This window comes from Gracilinanus agilis, chromosome 2 (genome assembly GCF_016433145.1).
Source record: "Gracilinanus agilis isolate LMUSP501 chromosome 2, AgileGrace, whole genome shotgun sequence".
In the NCBI taxonomy this organism is placed as follows: domain Eukaryota; kingdom Metazoa; phylum Chordata; class Mammalia; order Didelphimorphia; family Didelphidae; genus Gracilinanus; species Gracilinanus agilis.
This window is the reverse complement of record NC_058131.1, coordinates 499,197,186-499,209,924: the sequence shown is the minus strand read 5'-3', so window position 1 is coordinate 499,209,924 and position 12,739 is coordinate 499,197,186. Positions and strand designations below refer to the sequence as shown.

At 37.6% G+C, this 12,739-nt stretch overlaps 1 protein-coding gene across 1 annotated transcript in view; it reads left to right on the top strand.

Annotated features, from left to right (window-relative positions):
• Positions 1-12,739, top strand: part of LOC123237825 (galactocerebrosidase-like) — an 89,996-nt gene that overhangs the window by 51,060 nt on the left and 26,197 nt on the right. The window contains exons 10-12 of the mRNA XM_044664987.1: positions 5,605-5,732; positions 9,601-9,690; positions 11,563-11,649. Of these exons, the coding sequence (XP_044520922.1) occupies positions 5,605-5,732; positions 9,601-9,690; positions 11,563-11,649 (305 nt within the window). The remainder of the gene's footprint in view (positions 1-5,604; positions 5,733-9,600; positions 9,691-11,562; positions 11,650-12,739) is intronic.

Genomic DNA, 12,739 nt, shown 5'->3' with positions numbered 1-12,739 from the left:
GGTCAGATGAGGGACCAACTGAGTATTTTGACCACTACTAGTGTTGCCCACTGTGGGTTGAAGGTGTCCAGCAGTTAGTTCTGGACAAACTAGAGCCTGATCTGGGTCTGGCATACAGGTTAATCAGTCACAGAATAGTACAAAGTCACTGGAAGATTTAATTTCTTTTCCACAGAGAGGTTTGCAGGGAAAGGGGATTCCCTGTCACTGGTTCCCACTAGCTAATAAAATCCAAACCTAAACTTTAGCAAGAGGGGCCCTCAGAGATCTTGCTGTCCTACACTTTTCACCCTATCCTTTATAACCTGGAACCCAGGCCCTATTCTGACTAACATGCACTATTCAAACCTCTCTTGAGTATTAATAGAGGTTCTGGTCCCAGATCCAACTGGACGCAGACCTCTGCTTACAGTCATTGCAGATAGTTGGGTGCTGGTTCAGGCTAGCATCAGGTTAACAGGATCTTCTTCCAGGGAAGCACAGGCCACAGCAACAAGGACAGGATCAGAAACTTAAGGTCTTCACCAGGTACTAGGCAGTCACTCCTTCCAGGTCCACATGCTGTCAGCAGCCCCAGAGAGAGAGAGAGCTAACAGCCCTTCAGTTCCAGCTTAACCCTTCCTTCTAGCATTCCAGAATCTTCCATCTTCAGGTCTCATGCATCTGTCCTCTGCAAACCATCATCTATCTTACTATAATTATCTCTTCCTCATAACACTTGGAAGCAATACACAGTATTGATTCTAAGATGAAAGGTAAGGGTTTAAGAAAAAATGCCCTTTGGGAGGTTATAGCATAGGTTTGCAATCCTATTGTGTGGAGTGGAATTTTGAGAGAACTTGTACCCCCAGAAATCACTTTAGTGAGCAGACAGGAGATTTAGATAAGGTACTGGCAGAAAAAAAAGTGGTTTTATTTGGAGGAAACAGTGGACAGCAGAGAAAGGGGAGGCAGAAGGAGGGGAAGGGAAGGAAAAAGAATTCTACCCACACAAGCTGCTTCTTTGGGGAGAAAATGTCCTCTCTCCTTCTATGTATAGTATAATCATAGACTTTTATAATATTCTGAAGCATGATTCTCCTCCTTCCCTATGTCTAGTCCCCGGGTGGGAGGTGGGTTGTGTTATTTCTAATCTTCAATGTGTCATTTTCATCATTATGTACCCCTAAAGACCCTCCCAATCAAAAAAAAAACTATGACTATCTTGGGATTTTCAGCCTGGGACAGTAAAGATACGGTTGAAACTCCACGTTCTTTCCTCCATAGCTTATCTTGCCCCTTTTCCTAGAGCTTGCATGTATCCCAAGCTACAGATAAACTCTTCTCAAGGTTTTTGTAAATAAGTAAGGGAGACAAAAAATCTTATGGGATGGGGTGGGGCAGTTTTATTCTAAGGAATAGTAATACTAAGGGGTTTTGAGAATTGGGGTTATGAGCCAAATACTACTCTGAGAATTACACTCTGAATCTCATCCCACACAATATCAATCTCATCACTATAAGGCTTACTTCCCATACTGGTGTAGGATCACAGCCTCTTCATCCCTTTTTATATTTTTGTTTTACTCCAGTTATTCTTCTATTAGAGACTCCATTGTGCCTCTTGTTGGCTGAGTAAGATCATACACACCAAATTTGGTTACCATTAATAGCATTTTATTTGAATTCTTTTTAAAAAAAAGTATTGAGTAGTTAGAAATTAAATTAAGTTTTTCTTTTAGGTTCATAACTATGTTCTTTTTGACTCCAGAGATTATCTATGTGTTAATTCAAAGTGACTCACCTTTTACAAAGGAGAAAAAACTTAATAGAAATTAAGTTTGCAGCAGTAGCAATATTGAAATTGTGTTATTGGAAATATTGAGGTCCTTGAACTACATTTCCCATGAGCCCACTGGCTTCCTGGAGGTGGCAGTCAATGGCATCCTATTTATTTAAACAGCTTAAGCTAGCATGGCAGATGACTTTATTTTCTAGTGGCTACTAATAAATCTTTAAAAAAAAACATAATATTTTTAAAGTTATCTTTATAGATTCATTTTATTTTTTACAAAATTGAAAAAAGGAGAAACATTAGTTGAATGACAAAATTCTGTTAAGTTATAGAATAATAGGAGTTGAATTTTAAGCTATAGATTAGATTAAGGTCTTGGAATAATCTAGTAAGGTCAGTTATATATTATTCTTTGATTAATTTGAAGGCCAGTTTATTTCTGGACATTATATTTTAAATGTCCCCTTTTTTAAATGAATGGAACTAGGGTTTTTAAAACTAGTTAAATACTATACAAGTTAATCTTTCGTAATTCATATTTTCCAAATTAAATTGCTATCGTTGTGAATCATAGTGTGGTAACTTTACTTTGATCTTGGAGAGGAAACCCCTTAATAATTAAATTAAACACATTTTCATTAAGAACCAACAATGAGCCAAGAAGAAATGAAAAATAACCCTTTTACTGACGAATTTTATATTCTATATACCAGGGGACGGCAACGTATGGCTCTCGAGCCATATCTGGCTCTTTTGAGGGCCAGATATGGCTCTTTCTGCAGGAGTCATAAACTCAATTTTTTTCAGGTGCTGTTACAGGAGCACACACTGTGAGCACTGTACGGCTCTCACGAAATTACATTTTAAAAAATGTGGTGTTTATGGCTCTCACGGCCAAAAAGGTTGCCGACCTCTGCTATATATAATTCTTACACAGAAAAACACAGGTAAGATAATTGCAGGAGAGAATGTTAATAATCAAAGGGTTCAGGAAATATTTTTTCAAAAGATGGCACCTGAGCTGATCCTTGAAGAAAGTAAGAGGTATTAGGGACAGAAGTGAGAAGTGTGTTCCAGGCAGAGGGAACAATATGCAAAGGTTTGGTGGTAGGTGACAGAACTGAGTTGAGGTAACAGAAAGTAGGTCCAGACTGATTGGTTGATTGATTCATAGAATAGTTGAAAGAGTAAATTGAAATGTCTGGAAATAGTAGTATCTGGTTGGAGGTAGACATCCTAATTGGATGGCATGTGCCTTGTTATAAGGAAAGAGCATATGGGCACAATCTGCTGAAAAGAACAGAGAAAGGAAAGGTTCTGGAATTCTGCAGAGGTGACTGGGCTCTCTTCTAGGAGACAGTTAAGCCTAAGGCTGAGTCTTGTCTTGTCTCCTGGGGTGGACCTTGTGAGCTTGGCTATTCTCTCCTGTGGCTTTCCTTCTACTTCACCTTATCATCTTACCTGTTCCTGTGGTTATCCTGCTCCTGCTGGCTGAAAGATAACATCAACAGAGCTGCTTGAATCATCTAAAGCATCTGTCAGTGAGAACCTCTCCCTGAGCCCTGTTCCTGCTTAGCTTCCAAACTAAATAACTATATTACCATTCAAGGGATTTGGGTTAGTGGAGTGTATTTATATTAGGGACTGAGACTTCAGGTAGAGAGGTAAAGGACAGTGTAGCTACACTCTCTCTGAAGGCTTCCTGTGAGGGGACAACTGTAGATTTGTTGGGGAGGGTTAGTTAGATACGTGAGATAAGATTATCCAAATTTGCTTCCCTATCTTCCCTTCCCTTAAATAAACCAAACCATCCCTGTGTTTATTAACCCAGGCTTAGACTATATTTGTTATCCTGTTGGCCTTCCCAAACCCTGTGTATCTACTGATACTGGCCCTAAGTAACCATTTCTTGAACCTACCAACATCCCTTTACTACCCTTTGTAAGAAATAAAATGAATATAAAAATATTATGGTTTTAAATGATTTATTGGTAGCCATTAGAAAATGAAGCCACATGCCATGCTAGCTAAGTCAGTTAAAAAGATCACGCTCCTTGCCTGTCGCCTCCATGGTGGATGGATAGCAAAGAGAGAGTAAAAGTCCAGCCTCATAATTTTATCCTCCTTTTTACGTCATTATGTAACTGTCTACATCATCACGTAATACAGGAAGCCAGTGGGCTCATGGAAAATGTAGTTCAGAGACCCCCAAATTTCCAAAAACACATTCCCCCCTGTGATCCTCTTGGGGAGACCAGTCTCTCCAAAAGGATCATAAAAACATAATTAACTTATAAATTCCAGAAATTTGGGGATAGAAGAAAAGAGGACAAAATCAATGATCCAATGATTGCTAGGCACATTGACAAAAAGCCAATTGGGGGCAGTTCCCTTTGGCATAAGAGTGTACATTCAAAATAACTGTATTCAACCCCTCCCCATAGTTCAATCAAGTGCACCCCAAAGTTCATTCTGGATCTTCTCGATGCATTGTAGGTTTCTGCAGGCATCTTCATGGTGCCTTCTCCAAACAGGTTTGTTGTCTGGATTCTGGGGAGGTGGCAAATTTCTTATCCTGAAATTACTCTCAAAAGAATTTAAACTTTACATTATAGCAGTGGTTCCCAAACTTTTTTGGCCTACCGCCACCTTTCCAGAAAAAATATTACTTAGCCCCCTGGAAATTAATTTTTTTTTTAAATTTTAATAGCAATTAATAGGAAAGATAAATACACCTGTGGCCATCACCGCTCCCCTGGATTGCTGCAGCACCCACCAGGGGGCGGTAGCGCCCACTTTGGGAATCACTGCATTATAGGTTATAATACATACATATCTTCTGAGGAGAATTAATAACACATTACCCCCTGAAGAGGGTAAAGACCAACACCCAGATCAGCTAAGGATACATGGCTGAGTTCTGGGGTTGTGTGAATCAATTGACAAAAGAAATGAAAAAAAAAACAACATAATTTATCCTTCTGTCTATGTCATTATGTAACTGTCTATGTCATTACATAAGACAGGAAGCCAATGGGCTCATGGGAAATATAGTTCAGAGACCCCAAAATTTCCAATAAAACACCTTGTATATTCTAGTTACTTATTTCATCCTGAAAGGGAACACTTCGGGATTATTCCAAAGTTATAAACTTGGTTGTTACTTTGAATTAACACCCAGATAATCTCTGAAGAAGTCAATGAAAAGAATGTAGTTATGAATCTATTTCTCTAAAAAGGAAAGTTTGAAGAAGGAATGGACTTAGGGAGAGAGATAATGAATCTGGATATATATGAGACCTGTAGGTGATACAATGGATAGAACACCTAGCCTGAAATCAGGAAGACTCATTTTCCTCAGTTCAAATCCAGCGTGAGACAGTCACTTACTAGCTGTGTGACCTTGGGTAAGTCACTTAACCTTGTTGTCCTTAGTTTCCTCTCTGTTAAATGAGCTGGAGAAGGAAATGGAAGATGCCCAGAAAACTCCAGATGGGGTCATGAAGAATTGGACAAGCATAAACAACTGACTAATAACATAGAGATTCATTGGCACAGAAATCATTAATATTTTTCAAGAGGGAGAGAGTGCACAAAGGTGGAAAGTATCTGAGGTCAGATTTGAACCCAGGTCCTCCTGACTCTTGCCTTTGTGTTCTCTCTATCCATTGGGCCTCCTAGTTGCCCCAAAAGAGAAGTGGATTTGATAGATGATTTCTACATATGTAGAAAGCTATGTTAGAGCAAAAAATATAGTAACATAGAATGATAATGCTCTTTATGTTTTTTGAAACAAACCTTGAGTTCTTGTTCTTTCTGCCTTTCTATAGCTCATACCACTCAGTTTGCTCAACCAGGGTGGAAATACCTGAAAACAGTTGGCCTTTTAAAAGAAGGTGGAAGCTATGTAGCTCTTACAGATGGCTTAGGTAACCTCACTATTATCGTTGAAACTATGGTAAGATTTCTAAAGCTCATTTAATTGCAAGAAAGAGGATTAGTGATTACATATATATATATATAAATATATTTTTTTGTTGTTGTTGTTGTTGTTGTTATATAACTTTATTTCCCAGAGCATTTGAACCAGTTCCAGAATAGTTTTCTTTTTTTTACTTCTCTTTTCTTAGGCTTTTCCTTAGGCTAAGTTGATCTCAGTGCTGTGCTCTGAATATATTCTTTACTGCTCCATAGTTTGGTTCATGTCCTTAACATCTGCCTGGAATGTACTTCCTCTCCACTAAATTACATTCTGCTTCTTTTAATAACCAGCTTAAATTTTGCCTGTTATGTAAAGTGTTCTGTGACTACTCCCATCCTACATGGGTGACAATATTCTCTACTTCCTTGATATTTACTATTTATGTTATGGACTTATGAAACGGAATGTCATGCTCTTGTTTGAAAGCTTCCATTTCACAGAAACTCTCTATTTGTAGAGGAAGCCCATTCCATTTTAATTTAGGAAACTCCCCCCCCCCCCATCCCAAGCTTAAATTTGCTCCTCTGAAGCTTTTCAACTTCTGCCATTTCCTCTTGACACCCCTTCCTCTCCCTCCCACCACATTAGAACAAATGTATATGACCATATGTTTGTACTATTTAATAGTCCTGGGGGTTGAGCCAAGATGGTGGCTTCATAGCAACGAAAGCTGAAACTGCTTTGACAATCCTATTTAATAATCCTTTAAGTACTTGAAGGCAGCAATTATGTTTCTTTAGGTCAAACATTCTAAGGTTTTTTTTTTTTCATTTAAGTCCCTTATGACATGGCTTTTAGTACCTTTACCTTTCTCTTTGCCTTTCTTTTGATACTCTGGTTTCTCAGTGTCTTTACTTAAATATGGCATTGTGAAGTGAATATATAATACTCCAGGTATGGTCTAACAAGGACAAAGAACAGAGCAATTCTTACTTTCCTTGTTCTGGACACTGTTTTCCTATTGCCAGTCAGTGTAGCTGTCACTTCACATTATTGATTCATTTTGAGCTCAGATACTAGAGGTTTATTGAATATCAATTGTGTATTAATCAATTTGTCCCCTTCCCTTTGTCCCTGATATTTTTCCAGATAAACTTTTACCCAGCCACATCTTCCCTATTCTATAATTAGGAAGTTGATATTTTGGAATACAAATTTAGAACATCTTTAATCAATCTCAACATATTATGTTTGGCTAATTTTTCTGCCAGGCAATCTTTTCGGATTCTGTTTTAACCATCCTGTTTCCTAGCTTTCCATCCCTGCTTTGTATCTTCTGCAAGTGTGCTTTCTATGGTATAATCCAGGGGTTGGCAACCCTTTTGGCCATGAAAGCCATAAATGCCACATTTTTTAAAATGTAATTTTGAGAGCCGTACAGTGCTCACAGTGTGCGCTCCTATAACAGTGCCTGAAAAAAAAATTGACTTTATGGCTCCTGCAGAAAGAGCCATACGTTGCTGACCCCTGGTATAATCCAAACTTATTGGTAAAATGTTGAATAGCACAACAAGCATCATTGGTAATGTGCTGTAGCCTGCTTCTAGCCACTGTCTTCTCAGTTACCCTCCAGAGTGTAATTTTAATTCTTCTGAAATTTTATGGTTCTTGACCTCCTGGTAATACCAAGAAAATGCTAGGATTGAGAAAGGTTTTCTTTAGGAATAAGCATTTGTTGGAAGCATTACAGAATTGGTCAGTTTACCCAATGCAGTCCAAACTGTTAGTGTAGCTTTGTGGAAAACACTTTTTAGTTATGCAAGAAAAATTAATTAATTGTTAATATCCTTTGACCAGAGATTCCACTGCTATTATTATCTTACATTCAGGAGGATGTAGACACCAAGAACAATATTTATACATAAAAAATTTCATAGGAAAATTATTTTTGATAACAAAAATATGTTCTCTCTCTCAGTTTGGAAATATATGAACAAACTGTCACATGAACATAATGAATTATACCTGTGCAATATGAAAATTTTAGAAAAATTTGTGTAACCATTTGCTGTAAAATCCTCCTCTTTACTACTTGATCTTAAAATATTTTTATATTATCCTCCATTTTCACCTCCTTGACTAAAGTCTCATGAAAAGGATAAAAAAAAAGAAGGAAAAGCAAGTAGAGACCTTCTTCTGATCCAGAGCCTTCCATCTTCTGCTACATGTCCCTGAGGGAAGGAGGCAAGATGTTGAAGAACAGCTGTACCAACAAAAGGCATTTTGTGCTTCCCAAGGCCAGCTTGATCTCCCAGCCATAATGCTAAAGACTCCTGTGCCTCTCCCTTGAGGGAAAGGGAAGAAGAAATCAATGGGGTGGGGGACTTCCTTCTTCTGCAGAGCAATTTTCTCTAATATTCAGCCTTCAGAAGGAAGAGAAGTAGTAAAACAGGGCCTCTCTGTAGCCTCTGACATTGATGATCACCTTCTCCCGGATACTCTCTTCTCTCTTGGTTTTTGGGGTGCCACACTCCCTTGGTTCTTCATCTGCTTCTCAGACTGCTCCTTCTCTGTTCTTTGGGTGCATCCTTCTCCCAATCACAGTCTCTCATAGGTGTCCCTTTGGGTTTTGCACTGACCCCTCTTCTTTTCTCCCTTAATAGTACTCCCCTTGGTGATCTCCTCAGCTCCCACGGATTTAATTACTACTATCTCTAGGCTAATGATTCTCAGACCTATGTACTCTGCTGTGACCTCTCTGCTGATCTCTTTCAGACATCTCAAACTGGATTTATAGTAGATACCTTCAACCCAATATGTCAAAAACAGAATTCATCATCTTTTCCCCTAAATACTACTCCTCTCCTGCCGCCCTTACTACTGTAGAGGGCAACATCATCGAACAGATCCTAGGATTTATCCCGGATTCCTCCTTATCTTCCCCCCCTCTATCCAAGCTGTAGTCCAGACTTGTGGATTTCACCTCTGCAACGTCTCTCTGAAACACCCCCTCTCTCCTCTGCCACTGTCACTGCTACTCTGGTGCAGACCCTGGATGACTGTGATAACCTCTTCGTGGGTCTGCTACCACTCCATTCCATCCTCCATTCAGCCAGTAGAGTAATTTTCCTAACTCATGTCTGATCATGTCACTCCCCAACTTAGTAAACTCCTGTGGCTCCCTATTGCTTCTAGGCAATGTTCTGCTTGGTGGTCAAAACCCTTAATTACCTAGCCTCCTCCTACCTCTTCAGTCTTCTGACACCTTCCTCCAATATGTACTCTTCTATCCTCTGTTAGTTATCTCCTATTTATCCTGTGTATAGCTGGCTTTGCATATATTTATTTGCATGTCATTTCCCCCATTAGATTGTAAGCTCCTTGAGGGCAGGGACTACTCTTGCCTATTTTTGAATTCCTATTGGTTATCACAGTGCCTGGCATATAGCTGGTGCTTAACAAATGTTTATAGACTGACTAGTTCAACAAAAATAACTAGCTGGTCATCTGAGTGTTGACAGCATATGTCCTATTTCATATTCAACTCCTTTTTCCTCTTCTTTGGAACCAATTTAACAAGTTGGTTATGTTTTATATATGTATATACATAACCAACTTGTTAATTATATTAGACAGGATGCAATTTTAATGTTTTTGTTCTTTCCATTTGTTTTTGTTTTGTTTTGTTTTATTTCTTTCCATTTAATGTTTTCTATAAAATGATATTTATGCTGCCTAATTTGAACAATGGTGGTAAGATCAAGTGGAATAATGTATATAAAATGTAAATCTTAAGTGCTATACAAATGTTAGTACTATTCTTTCTTATTTAATTTTTTTTTAAATAAGAGATGTCTAATCAATTTATTTTTTATTTGGGATTGTTTGATTTTTTTTTTTTCAGTCTCATCGTGTTTCAAAATGCATAAAGCCAGAGCTTCCTTATTACTTTCTGTCTGGACAACATATCGTTTTCTCTCTTCAGGGAAAATTTGTAAGTACTGAAAGCCTTGTTTCATGAAACGCCCAATCAACACCTGTCCCTGGTAACTTGCTTTCAAGAAACCTCTTGTCCTTGTCCTTGTTCCTGCCTGAACAATAAACCATCAAACAATCCATTGAATACCCTAGATGGGACTAAGTACCCTTTTTGTCTCTTTAGTTTCTCTTATTATATCTAGGGGGCTCCCAGGTATTCTAGGCTCTGGCTACAAACTCTTTCCCAAGTGTCTTGTAACCAGTCTGTTGTTCCTCCTTGCCTCTGCTCTGTAAGGTATGTGTGTATAAATGTATATGCAGTATTCCCAGAGTAGTGACTCTGCATAGTGGTCAATTAGCTTTGTCTCCCGTGTTTTGATTAATGATGGATTCTATTTTAACTGCATTAGTAATTATCAGTTTTTTCAGATTGGCAGTACGTCAACATGTAATGACTGGACAACTATGCGAGATGTCATTCTTTATTTCTTGTTGACTAATATTAGTCATTTTATTGAGAATCTTGGCATAGAAACTGTTTTATAATTCCAAAAGAATTGCAAGGTCATGTGCTTTGAACTTTTTTTGTAAATAATCATTAATTGCTTAAGATGAACCTTTTCATGAAAGATCTCAAGAACTTTTGTACCTAGTAAGAGAGAAGAGTATTACAGTTTCTACACAGTGTTGCATTAAAGACAGAAAACACTGAAAATAGTGTCACTCAGACTTGGAATTTCTAATTAAGCATAAGTGAAGCATATGTAAACACTTTGGAAATGAACTTTTTTTACATGGGCATTCTAACAAGGTACTAAATAGTCTATTCTAGGTATTTTTTCCCCCAAAGTTCTGACTGTAGTAGAATTCTCTAAATTCTCATGTATTCATAAAAAATGATATATTTAGGGGGCAGCTGGGTAGCTCAGTGGAGTGAGAGTCAGGCCTAGAGACAGGAGGTCCTAGGTTCAAACCTGGCCTCAGCCACTTCCCAGCTGTGTGACCCTGGGCAAGTCACTTGACCCCATTGCCCACCCTTACCAATCTTCCACCTATGAGACAATACACCAAAGTACAAGGGTTTAAAAAAAATGATATATTTATTTATATGATTTAAACCTGTTTATCTGAATTCTCCTTGTATATGTTGCTGTTAAAATGAAGCAGTGTGAAGGAGGAGGTTAGAAAGGGAACAGGGCATAGCACCGCTGTTGGATTTTATAACCACATACTTTGGCATCACTATATGCCAGTTGGTAGAAGTCATCCCTTGGTTAATCAGAATTTAAAAGCAGTTTATGCTAAATGAGATAGCTAGAATTTAATATTGTTCTATAGAAAGATGAACCATGCTCTTATAGGTTAGCAACATTTGCATAAAAGAATAGCTTCTAGTCCTTCCCCAAGTTTCTTTCTGATCTTAAAAAAAGACAAAAACTACTTAATCACTACCACTAACAAAAATTCATAACAAGTTATGTTAGCTCTCTTCTATATGCATTGTTGTCAAAACATATTGGTTTTTTTGCAAAAGCCCTTGGAAACTAACATCAAAATCCAAGCACCCCAAAGGAAGTCTAGCATTTCAATGGATGCCAGCTGTCTATGTGATACCGATGAAAAATGTTTACGTCATATCTTACTTTTTACAACTGCTTCTTTGACTCCACATTCCAAGGTTTAGAGTTGTATTTTTCTGCATTTGGGGAAGATTCTTATGGAGAAAAGTAAAAATCTAAAGTTTTCTTCTCAAAGTTGAGGGTGACTGGTAAATTTAGCAAGTTTAGCAAATTGAGTTGCCTTTCATTAACATTCATTTTTTAAATTCTAAAACTGGTCTAGACTAATGAAAACTCTTCCTATTTTTCTGATGATTTTATCTTCCCAGAAAGGATTAACAACGCTACAGGTATGGTTTTCCAAAGTCGGGAAAGGTAATAGGAATTATGCATTCGAAAAACAAAAGCCTCTAAAGGTAGGAATTAGTGACATTTTATAGAAAATAAAACTCTTTTCAAACAAAACAGTACTCTTAGACAATAGCTTTGGAGTCTGTCCGTCCTTAGCAAACAAACCATTTCATCTTTTTGCATCTCATCTTCTCTCTCTGTTGATAAAATCTGACTCTTAGTTATTAGTCTTAAACACTGTCATCTATGTAAAATATCATGCATATTATCTTTGACATAGTGTGGGTCTAAAAAAAAGTTTGTAAAGTGAATTTTCATAAAACAAATTGCTTTTCCACGCTATTAATTTGTCTTCTGAACTAGAGATTTGGTGTGAAATCATAGCTATGACCAATAATTTATCACAAAAGCAAAGCTAAGAAAACTTTAAAATAGTAAATTTTGCTATTTACTATTTAGTAAATTTTAGAATAAATGCACAAAACAATTTATGTCCAGTGGACATAAATTGTTTTGTGCATTTATTCTAAAAAAGGGCTCAGTGTACTCCAAAATATACATATAGCACATAAAAATATGGCTATCATAAATCTTACCTAAAACTTATATACTAACTATAATAATTACAAAATATTTAAATGAACAAATTCTGAGTAAACAATAACATATCGTTTCTCCCTTAGTGGAGTCATAAAGATAGATATGGTTATAAAACAAGTAGAAGGGACAGGCCATGGAGAGAGAGGGAAGGAAAAAGAGGGAAGGGGAGAGAAAGAGTGAGTGAAAGAGAGGGAAAGAGGCAGAAGGCAGGAAGGGGAAGAGAGAGGGTGGGAGAGAGAGGGAAAGGGGAAGGGAGAGATAGAGGGAGGGTGGGAGGGAAGGAAGCGTATAGAATATACAGAGGAAGAGAAAAGAGTAAGGGAGAGAGAGGGAAAGGGGAGAGAGGGAAGGAGGAACAGAGATAATAGAAAGAGAAGGAGAGGAGTAAGGGGAGAGGGAGGGAAGGAGAAAGGATGTGAGAGAAAAAATATATATATACATATATATATGTATATATATATATATAGAGAGAGAGAGAGAGAGAGCATGTATATGGAGAACACATGTTTAGAGGGAGAATATACATATAGAGACTATGTATTACAAATGCACGTG